We start from the raw sequence: 17,212 nt of genomic DNA, 5'->3' as shown, positions 1-17,212 counted from the left end.
TGACTGCAATAGACAACCCAAACTTTTGACTGTGTTTTTCTTTTTGAATCCCCCCCTACCTTTGAAAATCACAGTCCCTTCCAGTGTGAGTGGAGTAACGGTGAACAATTCCGGTCGTAATGACTACCTCAGCGTTTCCTGGCTGCCGGCGCCCGGAGATGTGGATAACTATGAGGTGACGTTGTCTCATGATGGCAGGGTGGTTCAGTCCCTTGTCATTGCCAAGTCTGTCAGAGAATGTTCCTTCAGCTCCCTCACCCCAGGCCGCCTTTACACCGTGACCATAACTACAAGGAGTGGCAAGTATGAAAATCACTCCTTCAGCCAAGAGCGGACAGGTAAGGCTGTATGAAGGTTCAGGGCTCTGTAAGAACCAATTCACATGTGGCTCAGGGCACCACAGAGCTGTAGCAATTCTGTAATGATGGGATGAAAGGCCCTTGAGATCACAAAACTGTTATGGAGTCTTCGTATTTTAACCCAAGAAACTCCTTATGTGAGCAGACCCTGTGTGACTAGAATTTCTATTATATTCAAATAGCGTAAAAAGTATTCCCGTTTGGCCGGGCACGGTGGCTCAAGCCTGTAATCCCAGCACTTTGGGAGACCAAGGCGGGTGGATCACAAGGTCAGGAGATCGAGACCATCCTGGCTGACATGGTGAAATACAAAAATTTATTCTACTCTCTACTAAAAATACAAAAAATTAGCTGGGCGTGCTGGCGGGCGCCTGTAGTCCCAGCTACTCGGGAGGCTGAGGCAGGAGAATGGCATGAACCTGGGAGGTGGAGCTTGCAGTGAGCTGAGATCGCGCCACTGCACTCCAGCCTGGGAGACAGTGAGACTCCGTCTCAAAAAAAAAAAAAAAAAAAAGTATTCCCATCTATGGAGTACTTTTTGGTTGCTAGGGCCTGGCTTTATATGTCTTAACTAACCCATATGAACGCCTTATTGAGATAGTCATTGTTATGATTCCCATTTTACAGATCAGGAAACCAAGGTTCAGGGAGGTCAAGTAACTTGCCCAGCTGTTTACCTTGTTAAACACCTAGTATGTTTCAGATCCTGGTTTTAAACCCAATTCTGAATGACTCCAGTGCCTATAAAGCTCTCCATCCTAAAATCCATCCTGAAATGTCTGTTGGTCAAAACCACTATTCATCCTTTTTTACACAAGGTGAAAATGTGAACTTTTATGGCTCTGGGATTAGGGAGCAAAAATCTTAGCAAAGGAAATGAATGTTCAGTCCAATGTGCTGGAAAGAATTAAATTTAAATAGCTACCATTTTCCCAATATATTTATGCTTTCTGGGGTTTATACCTGAGATTTCTCCTTAAGGTTGGCATCAATACATTGTCAAATGTTTCCTACTAAGCTATGAGTTTATTTCTGTATTTTAAAATGTCAGTTTTTCCATGAAGTTCTGGGACAATTGTCCTTATCCTATTACATAGCACAGGACCTGGGACTTAGTAGGCACTCATTAAATATTTGGCAAAGGAATAATCAGAAATCACTTAGATCAGGGGTTCCCCCTGGGAGTCCATGGTTCATGGGAGACTTTACAAATGTAGTAACCCCTGAAATTGTTTATGAAGTGGCTGGGGATAGGAAAGGTATATGCATTTCTTTGAGAAGAAAGAGTCCATGGCTTTTATCAGATTCTCATGGTTTCTGTGACCCCCAAAAAGCTAAGAACCTCTGATTTATATTGTTACAGGATGCTGGCATTGAAGGGGTCCTTAGAATGATCTAATCATATTTCCCCATTTGGATATAAACGAAATCCCAGAGAAGGAGTGTGGCTTCTCCAAGGTTGCAGGGCTGGCCGGTAGTGGAGCTCAGCCTAGCTCCAGTGCTATGTCTGTTCCATCACGCTGTATCCTGGAGCACTAGTCAGGGATATAAAGAGATTATCCCTACCCTTGAATAATTTTAAGCCCAGTTACACTGACAATCACAATAATGACTTAGATCTGAAAAGCAGATTTCTATTTACAAAGCAGTCTTATGTCAGGGTCTCATGTTGATCAACTTGGAGCGTAAAAATCACCAGAAATTAAAGGATGTGTTACCTAACCACCAACCCCTTGCTTCCTTCCAATGTCAATTCATGATGATTTCCTATCTGTATGACTTTACTATTGCAAAGCCTTTTGCTGAGATTGATTTTAAATGCAAGAAAGTGATTCTTTATTCAGTGCATCCTCTTGACTCCTTGACCAGCATGAACTTGGACTTGGTGCATGACTAATGGAGGCAAATCATTGCCCCCGACAAATCAGTTTAACTGGAGAGTCATGTCTGAGTTGTTCTCTTGATGATTTTGGCTGATTATCTTAATGCCCTTTTCCATTTCTGATGCTCTTGTTCTACACTTTGGGTGAAAATACCAATATTTCTAATTCTGTATCACATCATCTCACTGTGTAGCAAGGCAGGTCTCCACAAATTATCCCCTGTTCCACCCGGTGAGCTCCTTATTGACTTAACGTGATATTCAGCCAGGTTTTTCTTCCTGTAATAGTTGCTTTGCCTTCAGCAAATTGCCTGGATCATTGACCTTTCTTAGCCCATGCATGCCACTTCATAATTTCCTCTCCTTAACTCTGTGATGACTGTATTCTAACAACACTGTAATTGGTTTTAGGTAAATATCTTGGAGAAAGCGTATCTGTCCTTGCTCCATATCTGTGGTGAGCTATATTCCAAATGCTAATCAGTAAACACAATGCAACAAAGGATGCTAATGCAACTTGTAGGTGTGAGAAGCATATGAAAAATGGAGCTTCTATGCCAAAATACTGAAATTTCTAGATCATTTCATGATTTGAGAAAAAGTAGAGGAGAAAAATTGGACACAGTCTTGGCATGTGGTCAGATCAGAAACCCCTAATACATACCAAATAGAGAGAGAGGCTGTACAGGCCTAGAGGACATGGTAGTATTGGGATAAGAGTTTAGTACCCTGGATCCGAGTTCATGCCTCTTTTCAATGCTCCTCCTCAAATATGTATAATATCCAGTTACAGTGAAATAGTAATGAATCTGAGGCCTACTGTTGAATTAAAATTCAGCCCCAAATGGAAAAATGAAATCTCCTTAATATCATGCTCTAAATACAGAATTGCCTTGTTCTACAGCGTTCCTAGTAACATGCATATATTTATGTACTGGTTGGGGAGGGAACCACAGATATACAGAATGGTTTTGTTTATATATTAGAAAGAACCTCACATGCACAAAATTGTATTAATCATAATTCTTGGTTCAAGAAACCATGCATCCCCTCACAGGCGAGGTGGGCGAATCATGAGGTCAGGAGTTCGAGACCAGCTTGGCCAACATGGTGAAACCCCATCTCTACTAAAAATATAAAAAGCTAGCTAGGCATAGTGGCAGGCACCTGTAATCCTAGCTACTTGGGAGGCTGAGGCAGGAGAATCACTTGAACCAGAAGGTGGAGTTTCCAGTGAGCCAACATAACATCACTGCACTCCAGCCCGGGCGACAGAGTGATGTCTCAAAAAAAAAAAAAGGAAAAGAAAAAAGAAACCATGGATCAACTGCCACCTTTACTTTTTAGGCATCTAGTTAGTAATTTTTAATAATTTAACATATACACAAGAAACCAACCACTATCTAAAATAAAAGCTAGGATCTTGACAATAACCTACATCGAAAAATGTGGTCCCCACCTCACGAATTCACTCAAAAGTAGCCAACATCTTGACTCCTATGTTCACCTCTCGCTTGCTTTCCATCTTGCATAGTTTTATTGCATTTATATACGGGCCTAAAATTATTGGTTTTAAAATTTTTTGTTGTTTTTAACATTATTTAAAAGGTATTTTTAATGCAGTATTTAATATCAGGGACTTAGATGTTTTACTTATTATATAGATAAGATTCATCCATGTTTTGTTTTGATATTAGGGACAAGAAATCCCTATTTTTGTGTTTTGAGTTAAGGAATTAATTATAACTATTCTATAACATTCACTGTGTATGTGTATGTGTGTATATGTATATATTCATTATCCAGTCTCCTGTACATATTCTTCCACACTTGGTTTTTATAGAGTTTTTTTATTTTGCCAGTCAAATGGATATAAAACAGTATTTCACTGTGGTTTTGAATTGCATTTCCTTGATCACCAGTAATGTGGAAAATCTCTTCATTTATTATGCAGTTCACCATATGTGTTTCTTCTTCCATTTTTATTTTTCTTTTCTTTTCTTTTTTTTTTAATGAGACAGAGTCTTGCTCCATCACCCAGGCTGGAGTGCAGGGGCTTGATGTGATCTCAGCTCACCGCAACCTGCTCCTCCTGGGTTCGAGTGATTCTTCCATCTCAGCCTCCTGAGTAGCTGGAACTACAGGTGTGCACCACCATGCCCTGCTAATTTTTGTGTTTTAGTGGAGATTGGCTTTCACCATGTTGGCCAGGCTGTTCTCAAACTTCTGACCTCAAGTGATCTGCCAGCCTCAGCCTCCCGAAGTGTTAGGATTATAGGTGTGAGCCACCGTGCATAGCCTCATTTTTTTTTTTTGGTGGGGATTGGGGAGATTGCTTATATTCTTCTTAGTAACTTTTGAGTCAGCAAGGTATGCTGGAATTATCTATATCATTTACCATCACTCATATTAATCATCAGCCATCATGTTTAATGTTCCATCTTATACATGACATTTTGTGCAGGCAAACAGCAGGCCCAAACTCTAGAATGAGTTCATCAGCTTCTGTTAAAAGATCCATTTAATCACTCCACATAGTGTAACAGTCTTTCCCCTCCAGAAATTTGTGATCTAAGGTCTAAGATTTTTCTTTTTAATACACACAATAATATTCTACTCTTTCTTTTTTATTGTCCTGGGTTGTCATCTGTGATCAATTACTCACTCAGAATTAATACATATTTAGTCATTCTCTGTTTCCTTTTCAGTGCCTGACAAAGTCCAGGGAGTCAGTGTTAGCAACTCAGCCAGGAGTGACTATTTAAGGGTATCCTGGGTGCATGCCACTGGAGACTTTGATCACTATGAAGTCACCATTAAAAACAAAAACAACTTCATTGAAACCAAAAGCATTCCCAAATCGGAAAACGAATGTGTATTTGTTCAGCTAGTCCCTGGACGGTTGTACAGTGTCACTGTTACTACAAAAAGTGGACAATATGAAGCCAGTGAACAAGGGAATGGGAGAACAAGTAAGTGAAATGATTGCAAAATCCGACAGTTGGTTGGACTTGAAAGTCTCTGAGTAATTTATCTGAACCTTGAATTTTTTCTGCTTATTCATTAGTACATTACATTCCCAGTAAGTCTCACTTGGCGCTAACATCATTTAGCCAAGCCATGGCTTATAATTACAGAATATTTATTGGTAGATAAAAGCAAACATACTGAGAGAGCGAGAGAGCAAGAAGGCTAAATGTCCCATTTGTCTTCCCTGTCTTCCTGCATCATGGCATTTAAATTCTAGACTTCTTGTTTTATCTTATGGTCGAGATCATAACTCATTTTATAATTATGTTCTACCAATGCTGATCATGTAACATTTATGTCAGGGAAAAAAATTACAATTTTAATAGCTGCTTCCAATTTTTCTTGTTTAATTATGCATGAAGTAGTGCTAGTGGTTTATTGGGGGAAGGGAGATGTTGCCAGTTCCTTGAATGTGATTCATAAATTATTATGTAGGTAAATTCTGATCAGTTCCTTTCCTGAAATGTCTTCTCATTTTTCTCCCTAGTTCCAGAGCCTGTTAAGGATCTAACATTGCGGAACAGGAGCACTGAGGACTTGCATGTGACTTGGTCAGGAGCTAATGGGGATGTTGACCAGTATGAGATCCAGCTGCTCTTCAATGACATGAAAGTATTCCCTCCTTTTCACCTTGTAAATACTGCAACTGAGTATCGATTTACTTCCCTAACACCAGGCCGCCAATACAAAATTCTTGTCTTGACGATTAGTGGAGATGTACAGCAGTCAGCCTTCATTGAGGGCTTCACAGGTAATGTGAAATACTGTTCTTGAACCTGAACAGATGCAGTGGTGTATTTAACTTTTGGGTAGTCCGGGCATTTCGATTGAGGATTTGGAAGGGTAAAAGGGAGAGAGCAAGAAGGGACAAAGTCATCTTGATAGTGACAATGATGTTGTCCAACCTGGATGAACGAAAATAAAGTATGACGTCAGTGGCGGGTGGGGGGGGTGTTTGCAGAGAAATAGCGATGAACTGATGTGATTAGCTGTTGCTTGTGAGGCACACAGATTAAGAATTGTTACTTGGAAATCACTTCTTTAGAACTCTTTTAGGAGTGTTGCCATAGTAGTTAACGTGTACTGACAGTTCACCATGAACCAGACCCATAGCAAAGCATTCTATGTCTACATCTTGTTCAGTCTTCACAAAATGCTCTGGGAGGCCAAGGCAGGAGGATAGCTTGAGCTCAGGAGTTCAAGCACAGCCTGGACAACATGACAAAACCCTGTCTCTATAAAAAAATACAAAAAATTAGCCGGGCATGGTGGTGTGTGCCTGTAGTCCCAGCTACTGGGAAGGTGGAGGTGGGAGGATCACCTGAGCCCAGGAGGTATAGGCTGCAGTGAGCCATAATCATGCACTGCACTCTAGCCTGGACAACAGAGCAAGACCCTGCCTCAAAAAATAAAATAAAATAAAATAAGAATCAATCTTCACAACTTTATTGGCTGGTATTATCATCACTGCCGTTTTTCCTAATGAAGAAACTGAGACTTACAGAGGTCAAGTAATTTGCCTGTAGTCCCACAGCTAGTGAGTGAGAAAACAAAAACTTGGACCAAGGCACCCTAACTAGCCCATCGCTATATAATTAACATTCCTCATTTCCACTCACCGGCCTTCAGTTCCCCCTATGCTTTCCCCCATCAACTTCAGTTCACACAGAAAAATCAGAGAAAAGTGGCAAATTGTACTTTCTTTTTAATGTGAGTTCTCTTAGTGGGTGCCAAAACATCAGAAGCATTCAAAACTTTGGTTGAAAATTTCAACAGTTCATTCTTTAAGTGATGACTTTTAAATTTATTTTCTTTTTTAGTTCCTAGTGCTGTCAAAAATATTCACATTTCTCCCAATGGAGCAACAGATAGCCTGATGGTGAACTGGACTCCTGGTGGGGGAGACGTTGATTCCTACACGGTGTCGGCATTCAGGCACAGTCAAAAGGTTGACTCTCAGACTGTTCCCAAGCACATCTTTGAGCACACGTTCCACAGACTGGAGGCCGGGGAGCAGTACCGGATCATGATTGCCTCAGTCAGCGGGTCCCTGAAGAATCAGATAAATGTGGTTGGGCGGACAGGTGAGCATCCACCTGGAGAAGGGCTAGACTGTAGAATGCCTCATGGTTCTCCAAAATGGGACAGTGAATGGGCTCAGCTATTGGCTCAGCTATTCACAAACCCAAATTTAAACCCACCAAAGTTTGTATAATTCAATGGTTTCAAGAACCTTACTCATTTATTCTTTGCATTTTTCTCTTAATGGAGATCTTCAAAACAAATGAAAGGGAATCAGAAACCAAATCATTTGAACAAATTTTTATACTTGCTAAAGGATAATAAAATTTTAAATTTTAACAAGCAGGCTGGGCACGCTGGCTCATGCCTGTAATCCCAGCACCGTGCCTGGAAGGCCAAGGCAGGTAGATTGCTTGAGTTCAGGAGTTTGAGGCTAGCCTGGACAACACAGCTAAACCCCATTTCTACTAAAAATACAAAAAATTAGCTAGGCGTGGTGGCACACACCTGTACTTCCAGCTGCTTGGGAGGCTGAGGTAGAAGAATCACCTGAGCCTGGGAAGTCAAGGCTGCAGTGAGCCGTGATCATGCCACTGCACTCCAGCCTGGGTAACCAGAGTGAGACCCCGTCTAAATAAATAAATAAATAAATAAATAAATTAATTAATTTTAATATGGAGACTTCCATAATTATGCATTTTTCAAAAGTTCTACCTTTTAAGAACAAGTACACATCTGTGCCATCTGGTAGAGCTAAAAAAAAAAAAGGTATCAAATGTAAAAATAAATCTGTTTACATCAATATCACTATTCATGTATTCTTTTTGAAAGATCTCTAGTCATACTATAGTCCTCTTACAGATGAGGAAAGTATGGCTCAGAAAGTTTATGAAACAGTATCAAGGATACATATATAATAAGACCTAAAGCTATAATTCAAGTCTAGGTCTCTGTCCCCAAACCTCATGCCCTCTCCACTGTGACACAGTACTTCTTAGATGTCTCCCATTCTCATGACCACTTATTTAGCTGTGGGGCCTGAGGTTTCTATACCATGCCCTACTATGCCTCTATTTCATATCTATGTTTATATCTTTATCTGCATATCTTTAACCCTATGACAAACCCTGTGTTAGAAAGTGGGCATTTGGCTGGGCGCAGTGGCTCATGCCTGTAATCCCAGCACTTTGGGAGGCTGAGGCGGGTGGATCACGAAGTCAAGAGATTGAGACCATCCTGGCCAACATGGTGAAACCCCATCTCTACTAAAAATACCAAAAAAAAAACAAATTAGCTGGGCATGGTGGTGCAGACCTGTAGTCCCAGCTACTCAGGAGGCTGAGGCAGGAGAATCACTTGAACCTGGGAGGTGGATGTTGCAATGAGCCAAGATCTGCACTCCAGCCTGGTGACAGAGTGAGACTCTGTCTCAGAAAAAATAAAGTGGGCACTCAGTAGCAAGGCAGAGCCCCTGACCTTAAGAACATTATAATCTAGTGAAGGAGACAGAAAAGTAAAAGGCAATGACAGTAAAACATGGTAAGTGCTAAGATAAAAGTGGTTATGAGATGTTAGAGAAGCAAACAAGAAGAATCAGGGAAGGCTTTCAGGAGGAAGTAATATTTAAAGAAAGATTAGGAAGTCATCCAGATGAAGTGTAAGTTGACTTGGTTCCAACAGAGAAAACAAAGCCCTGGAGGTAGGAGAATGGATGGCACATTTGGGGACCTACACCTTATTTGGTATACTAGAATAAAGGCTGGGCATGGTGGCTCATGCCTGTAATCCCAGCACTTTGGGAGGCCAAGGTGAGTGGATAGCCTGAGTCCAGGTATTCAAAACCAGCCTGGGCAATGTAGCAAAACCCCATCTCTACTAAAAGCATAAAAAACAAAAGTATACTAGAATAAAAAATGTGAGCCATGTGACCAGGTAAGTAGATAGACCAAATCACGAAGAGCTTTGTTTGCCTGTGAAGGTGTTTTGGAATTATGGAGAGCCACTGTAGGGCCATCAGCATGGGAGTGCTATAAAAATATACTAGATAGAGTCTGCAGACTGAAAGAGTGGGAGGTAAGGACGCAAGTGACTGGTCAGTAGGCAGTTGCAATGATGTATGGTCTCATTTATACTTGCTAAAGGATATGATATGGTTCTGAGGTAGTGGCAGCATACAGAGAGTGGCTAGATTCAAGAGACAGAAGATTTAGGATACAGAAAAAAACTCATATTTGATTATATAGACAAGGTTGAGAGTGACAATTGAAGTTTCTGACTTGAACCAAGAGATAGAGACAAAAGACAATGAGAACATTGTAGGACGGAGATGCGGAGTCCAATTTGGACGTGTTGAGTGTTGGGTGTCTGTGGTACATTCAGGGAGAGATGTGATTTGCAAAAGCAGGAGAAACAACTGAAAGTTTAAATTCAGGAGTTGTCACCTTATGGGTGACACTTCAAACCATGGACATAGATGAAATCTAAGAAGATTATGTAGAATGAGAAAAGAAATGAACATAGGACAGAAAATATTATTATAATAACAATAATACTATTTTGCATTTCACTTCAGGAGCTATAGAACAAATACTAGTATATACTACCGCTGAAGTCAAGACTTGAAGTTTTGACCTTAGTTAATGTTAGTAATAAAAGTCTAAACAAGAAACATAATTCACCATCAAACCCACATTCACTGAATATGAACGTGCTCAGCATTCTTCACTTTCTAGACTCATAGGTATGCACCACTCTGCATATTTATCAGGGCCATCTTCACTAACTTTTCTATCTGAGATCCTATTTAAATTCAGAGAAAAAAATGGAGACTCAAAGTAGTTGTACAGACAGGTTAAGCCAGGAAATCCTTTCTCCTCTTTTCTTCATAAGGACACATAGAAAGTATCTATGCCACACAGATAAAGCAAACGCATCATCTACCTGCAGTTGATTCCGGAGTTTTTCTCAATTGATTACTTTACCCTAAGTGATAAAATCTGTATTTTGTTGCTCCACTTGTCTCTCTGCAGTTCCAGCATCTGTCCAAGGAGTAATTGCAGACAATGCATACAGCAGTCATTCCTTAATAGTAAGTTGGCAAAAAGCTGCTGGTGTGGCAGAAAGATATGATATCCTGCTTCTGACTGAGAATGGAATCCTTCTGCACAACACATCAGAGCCAGCCACCACTAAGCAACACAAATTTGAAGATCTGACACCAGGCAAGAAATACAAGATACAGATCCTAACTGTCAGTGGAGGCCTCTTTAGCAAGGAAGCCCAGACTGAAGGCCGAACAGGTAATTAGCACAGCATAACGTTTTGTAGCACATATTGCCAATGTCTACTATTGTGTAAGAACCACAGGGTGAGAGGGATGAAGCAACATTGGGAGATGGTATCTATCTCTTGATATGCTGGGAACATTCACCCGGATTTGCCACTTCCATGTCAGTTTCCCTATCCACACAGGACTCAGCCCACCACACTCTGATTCTGATTTTTCATTAATATTGGTGCTATTAGCTTTCTATTGCTACTGTAATAAAATATCACAATCTTAGTGGCTTAAAACCACCCAAATTTATTATTTTCTAGTCCTGAAGGTTAGAGTCTGAAAAATGGTTTTTGGGGACTGAAATGAAGACATCAGGGCTGTGTTTCCTGTAGGGACTTTCGGGGGAGAATCCACTCCTTGCCTTTTTCAGCTTCTGAGGCTGCCCACATTCCTTGGCTCGTGTCCCCCTCCCAACGATGACATTGCTCCAATCTCTGCATGGGACCTTACATTTCTTTCTCTGCTCTCCTGCCTCCCTCTTCCATCTTTTAAGGACTCTTGTGATTACCTTGGTCACCAACCGGACAATCCAGGATAATTCCTTCGTCTCAAGATCTTAACTTAATCACATCTACAAAGCCCTTTTTGCCACAGAAGGTAACATATTCACAGGTTCTGGGGATTAGGACATGGACATCTTTGGGGCTATTCAGACAACCACATTGGCCTAATTGATTGATAACTTATTTAGTAAGTACATAGGTCTGAAGGCGGGGATGGTTATGTTGACGGGGACATAAAGATAAATCAGGCATGCTTCTCGTCCTTAAAGAGCTGAGTGATGAGACAGACACATGGACAAATAATGGCAATGCATTGTGATAAAGAGTACATATAAGAGAGGGATGTCTGGCATTCAGGGAAGCATGGAGGTCAGGCAGAATTTGGACATCTTCATAAAAGTGACATTTCAGTACTGTCTTGAAGGATGAAGAAATTCTCCTTATGGAGAGAAGGTAGAATACTTTGTACAGACAGCCTGTCCTGTGCAAAGGCCAGGAGATATGAACAGGAGAAAGGAGAAGTTGTGGGTGGCTGAAATGTGTGTTGCATGATGGAAAGGTGAGGCTGAAAGCCAGATTGGAGGCAAATTAGAGGGTGCCTGGTAGCCTTCCTCAGGAGTTTTTTTATCTTAAAGCAATACAAATTTTTTAGCCAGAGAGCAATTGTTTTGTAATAAAAGATTTATCTTTAAAAAGATAAATCAGATAGCAATCGGGCAATGGATTGAATAGAAATGAACCAGAGGTGAGGAGATCCACCTATTAATTCATTTATTATTGAGTACATACTATAGGTTAGGCACTGTTCTAACTGCTCGATATACAGAAATGAATAAAAAATTCCCATGGTCATTATGCTTATAGTCTAGTGGGGAAGAAAGTCAATAAACAAAATAAATAAGTAAAAGATATAGGAGGTTGGGTGGTAATAAAGACCAAGAAGGAAATTAAATTAGGAAAGTGGGATAGCAAGAGTTGGGGCTTACAATTTTATCTATCTATCCAACTATCTATCTATCTATCTATCTATCTATCTATCTATCTATCTATCTATCTATGGTTATTATTATTATTATTATTATTATTATTATCATTATTATTTTGGAGACAGTGTCTCGCTCTGGCACCAAGCTGGAGTGCAGTGGAACAATCTCAATTCACTGCAACCTCTGCCTCCTGGGCTCAAACAATCCTCCCATCTGAGCCTCCCAAGTAGTTGGGACTTCAGGAATGTGCCACCACGCCCAGCTAATTTTTGTACTTCCTTGTAGAGACAGGGTTTCTCCATGTTGCCTAGGCTGGTCTCACACTCCTGGGCTCAAGAGATCTACCTGCCTCAGCCTCCCAAAGTGTTGGGATTACAGGCATAAGACACATGCCTGGTGAAGGGGCTTACAATTTTTTTGTTGTTGTTGAGACAGAATCTCCCTCTGTTACCTAAGCTGGAGTGCAGTGGTGCAATCTCAGCTCACCACAACCTCCACCTCCTGGGTTCAAACAATTCTCCTGCCTCAGCCTCCCGAGTAGAGTAGCTGGGACTAAAGGTGTGCACCACCACACCCAGCTAATTTTTACATTTTTAGTAGAGATGGGGTTTCGCCATGTTGGCCAGGCTGGTCTTGAACTCTTGACCTCAGGTGATCCACCCTCCTCAGCCTCCCAAAGTGCTGGGATTACAGGCATGAGCCACTGCACCCAGCCGGGACTTACAATTTTAGGTAGTACAGTCCCCAAAGACTTCATTGAGGCAGTGACATTTGAGTAAAACTCTGAAAGAAATGAGAAAGTCATGCAAATATTTGGGTATTTAGAAGCAGAGCCAATGCCAAAGCAAAGACCCTGAGTGGGTGTGTGTCTGACCTGTTGGAGGAACAGTAAAGAGGCCCATATGACTGGAACAGAGTGAGCGCAAATGAGTGGGGGAGATGCAGTTGGACAGGTAATGGGGTCATGACATGACTGCAGTCATAGGAGAAGGACCAAGAGCTGAACGAATGCAGGGGCTCTCATGAAGAATAGTGGATACAGTCAAGAAATATTTTTGCATTAGCTAAGGTGGCACTTGGGAGCTGATTGGATTATAGAGGAAGGAACAGAAGATTCCAGAGTTTCTACCTAGGATGTCTGGTAGAAGATGATGCCATTAATTGAGATAAGAGAAGCAGGAGGAGAGAGGGTCAGGCAAAAATCCACAGAGTTCAGCTGAGTATTGAATTTGAGGTGCCTGAGTGACTTGCAGAGAGGGGGGACCATAGGCATTTGGAAATACCGATTTGAGCTCAGAAGAGTAGTGAGCTGGACATAAAAAGATCTGGACCAGAATGCTAGTTGAATCCATAAATTGAATGAGACTGATTGCTCAGCTAGGGCTATAGAATATGAAGGAAACAAAGGATGGATCCATGGGAAATAACTTGTAAGGACCTGGCAAAAGGAGCGGAGAAAGCAAAAGGAGCCTGAGAAAGAGCATTTGAGGTGGAGAAAAGAGAACTCAGGCGAAATCAAGGCAGATGTCCTGTTCTGTTTCTACTGGCATCTTAAGTCTTCTGAGGAATCAGACAGCATCTGTGCCAGCAGTTTGCAAGGAGGCGGTTTCTAGCAGCACTTGACCTTGCCAAGAGGTAGCACAGAAGTCCAAAAGGGTTTGCAAAATTCTAACATGAAGCTTTTTGAAAAATGCTTTTGGCTTTTCCTATTGTTTCTGTTTCCTATATCACTGAATCCAACTTCCTCTCTCTGTTTGCTTTTCCCTTTCTTTCCCACCTGCTCTCTTCTCCTCACTGCATTTCCCTCCCTCATTCTCTTGCTCCTCGACTTTTCCAGTCCCAGCAGCTGTCACCAACCTGAGGATCACAGAGAACTCCACCAGGCACCTGTCCTTCCGCTGGACCGCCTCAGAGGGGGAGCTCAGCTGGTACAACATCTTTTTGTACAACCCAGATGGGAATCTCCAGGAGAGAGCTCAAGTTGACCCGCAAGTCCAGAGCTTCTCTTTCCAGAACTTGCTACAAGGCCGAATGTACAAGATGGTGATTGTAACTCACAGTGGGGAGCTGTCTAATGAGTCTTTCATATTTGGTAGAACAGGTAAGACCAAGACCCACGCATTAATGCATCGTGGGGGAATTGTCCCGGTATTCACTGGCTTTTCCTGGGTTGGTCCTTAGTTTCCTATTCTATTCAGGATGTAGCTTTATATGACATTTGTGACTTTCAGGCTGTTTGACCCTAAATCGCACCTTTGATTATGTATAACTAATTTGTGGCCAGTGTTTGCACTAGCTTCTGCTCTTTTGCCTCCACTTGTTTACTTCCTAGGGCTTGGTAAAAAATGAATGTGGTTCCTCCTCTTGACATCAAACTGTACAAGAGGGCGGTGACACATCAGAGTTTAATTCAAGCCATACCCTTCAGCTTTCTAACAAGAAATAGATGGAGAGGAGAGCAGGAGCACAGAAGGGCAACCACAAATATAACAAACAGGCAGTGACTGCTGTGAATTAGAAACATAGCACTATATGAAGTGAAAACACAGAGTTCCAGGAAAGTGAGAGACATCTCTCTGGGCTGCAAATAAAAAACAGAATCTACCCTTTTCCCATAATTTGAGTCTTTTATCTCCTATTCAAAAAAAAATTTTTTTTTTTTTTGAGACAAGTTCTCGCTGTGTTGCCCAGGCTGGAGTGCAGTGATGCCATCATGGCTCCTTGCAGCCTCGACCTCCTGGGTTCAAGTGATCCTCTTGCTTCAGCCTCCCAAGTAGCTGGGACGACAGACACATGACACCATGCATGGCAAACTTTTAATTTTTTAATTTTTATTTTTTATAGCGATGGGGGCCTCCCTATATTGCCCAGGCTGGTCTTGAACTCCTTGGCTAAAGCAGTCCTCTGCCTCGACCTCCCAAAGTGCTGGAATTAGAGGCATGAGCCACCACGCCCAGCCTACCTATTCAATTCTTTTTTCTCATTTGACAATAGTTTTAGGTGCTCTTCTGTGCCAGGTACATGGCCCACTGCTGTAATATGACGGTGAACAAGATGGTCAAGGGCGCTGCCCTCAGAAAACTCTGGAATAGCGGGGAGGTAAGAGGACAGGGACAGATCATTAAAGGGAGATGATTTGGGAATGCCTTAAATTCTGTGAAAAAAATTATGTGTCATGATAGTGACTTGGCAGGACAAGCAACTACTTTAGATAGGAGAAGGCATTTCAGCAGAGAACTAAAGGTGAGGGGAGCCATGTGGGAACATATTCCAAGGGCACCCAACAGAAGTTCTGTTTGTCTTTTAAAAGGAGTGAAAAAGAGCTGCGATAAGCCTCAGCCACAGATAGAATTGCCTACCTGTCATCATTTCTGAGGCAGCCCTTTGCACATCTTTCCTCACCTGCTCATTAATGCTTAGAAGTCCTCCAATGTGGCAACAGTCTTCATTCTCCAAAGAATAGCAAAGCCACTGGGATGGATGGCAGCATGACTAATCTATACAATGATAGGAGTGACTGTTAACACTTCTCTCCCTAAATGAAGTTGTACCAATACAGATTTTATAAGAAAGAGCACAAGAGAACTGAGAACCTAAAGGAGGGTAGGGAGGACGTAAAGAGACCCGGAGAGGGTTGCTATGGGATGGTGGCTGCAATGACATAGGCCACACTGGGGAAGAGCTGGAACCTTGTATACACATTTTCTGGGCCTTTTTAAATAAGCTAAATGACAACGATTTATTCATCATTTATGAAGATTTCATTTTACATGCTTATCAGGGTGCATGTGGCAAGCATCTAGAAGTCACCACCTGTTTTGTTTTAATTTACACCATATCTCTAGTCCATACACCCTTAAAGTTAAACAGCCTGAAATGTAGGCAAGATCTGACTATAATATGTACAGCTCACCCACATGCCCAACATAGCATATACTCTCACCTGTGGGCCAAAATGCCTTTGTTTCTGTTTTGTTCTCATTAAGAATTTTTCTTCTGTTTAAGTCCCAGCCTCTGTGAGTCATCTCAGGGGGTCCAATCGGAACATGACAGACAGCCTTTGGTTCAGCTGGAGTCCAGCCTCTGGGGACTTTGACTTTTATGAGCTGATTCTCTATAATCCCAATGGCACAAAGAAGGAGAACTGGAAAGACAAGGACCTGACGGAGTGGCGGTTTCACGGCCTTGTTCCTGGAAGGAAGTACACACTGTGGGTGGTAACTCACAGTGGAGATCTCAGCAATAAAGTCACAGCGGAGAGCAGAACAGGTGAGAAGCCCAGGTGCAAGTGGCCAAGGGGTGGTGGGAAGTAGCTTCCAGAGACACATTTTGATTCTGATTTTAATGACGAGATAAAGCCAATAATGGTATACCCTGTGCTAGCCCCTGAACTTGGGAAGGGACTGTGGTACAACAGATAAAGGACAAGGCTACGGTCCAAAAGAACTAAGTACTTAGCTTAGCTCTATGAATCTGGGCAAGTCATTGAGCATCTCTAGGCCTCAGTTTCCTTATCTGCAAAGTGGGGATAATCATATACATCATCACTGTGTGGCTATCACCAGTGCACCCTAACTGTTTTTATGTCATGGGCACACATAGATGTCTGTGTGTCACCCTGGGGTTAATCAACAAGGCTATTTGCAATTGGACATAATTGTCTGTGGATGTCAGCTCTGCACCCCAAAATCTGATGGAATTAATACTTCACACACTTGTAACCCATTCGGAGCACACTCATGTTCCACAGCACCATGGTAAGGAAGATCTGGCTATAAATATTTAAGAAAACATATACGAGGCTGGGCACCATGGCTCACGCCTGTAATCCCAGTACTTTGGGAGGCCGAGGTGGGTGGATCACTTGAGGTCAGGAGTTCGAGAACAGCCTGGTCAACAAGAGGAAATCCTGTCTCTACTAAAAATACAAAAATTAGCCAGGCGTAGTGGTGGGCACCTGTAATCCCAGCTACTTGGGAGGCTGAGGTGCCTGTAATCCCAGTTACCTAGGAGATGGAGGTTGCAGTGAGCCAAGATCATGACAGTGCACTTCAGCCTGGGCGGCAAGAGCAAAACTCTGTCTCAAAAAAAAA

At 41.9% G+C, this 17,212-nt stretch overlaps 1 protein-coding gene across 3 annotated transcripts in view; it reads left to right on the top strand.

The window, feature by feature from the left end:
- Positions 1–17,212, top strand: part of PTPRB (protein tyrosine phosphatase receptor type B) — a 126,854-nt gene that overhangs the window by 64,834 nt on the left and 44,808 nt on the right. For all 3 annotated transcript variants that reach the window (XM_023226529.2, XM_023226528.2, XM_023226527.2), the window contains 7 exons: positions 75–338; positions 4,950–5,213; positions 5,759–6,022; positions 7,092–7,355; positions 10,323–10,592; positions 13,957–14,220; positions 16,125–16,388. In XM_023226529.2, coding sequence (XP_023082297.1) covers positions 75–338; positions 4,950–5,213; positions 5,759–6,022; positions 7,092–7,355; positions 10,323–10,592; positions 13,957–14,220; positions 16,125–16,388 — 1,854 coding nt within the window. The remainder of the gene's footprint in view (positions 1–74; positions 339–4,949; positions 5,214–5,758; positions 6,023–7,091; positions 7,356–10,322; positions 10,593–13,956; positions 14,221–16,124; positions 16,389–17,212) is intronic.

Source organism: Piliocolobus tephrosceles, chromosome 10 (genome assembly GCF_002776525.5).
Source record: "Piliocolobus tephrosceles isolate RC106 chromosome 10, ASM277652v3, whole genome shotgun sequence".
NCBI lineage: Eukaryota > Metazoa > Chordata > Mammalia > Primates > Cercopithecidae > Piliocolobus > Piliocolobus tephrosceles.
The sequence above is the reverse complement of the archived record's forward strand: the minus strand, read 5'-3'. Positions and strand labels throughout refer to the sequence as shown.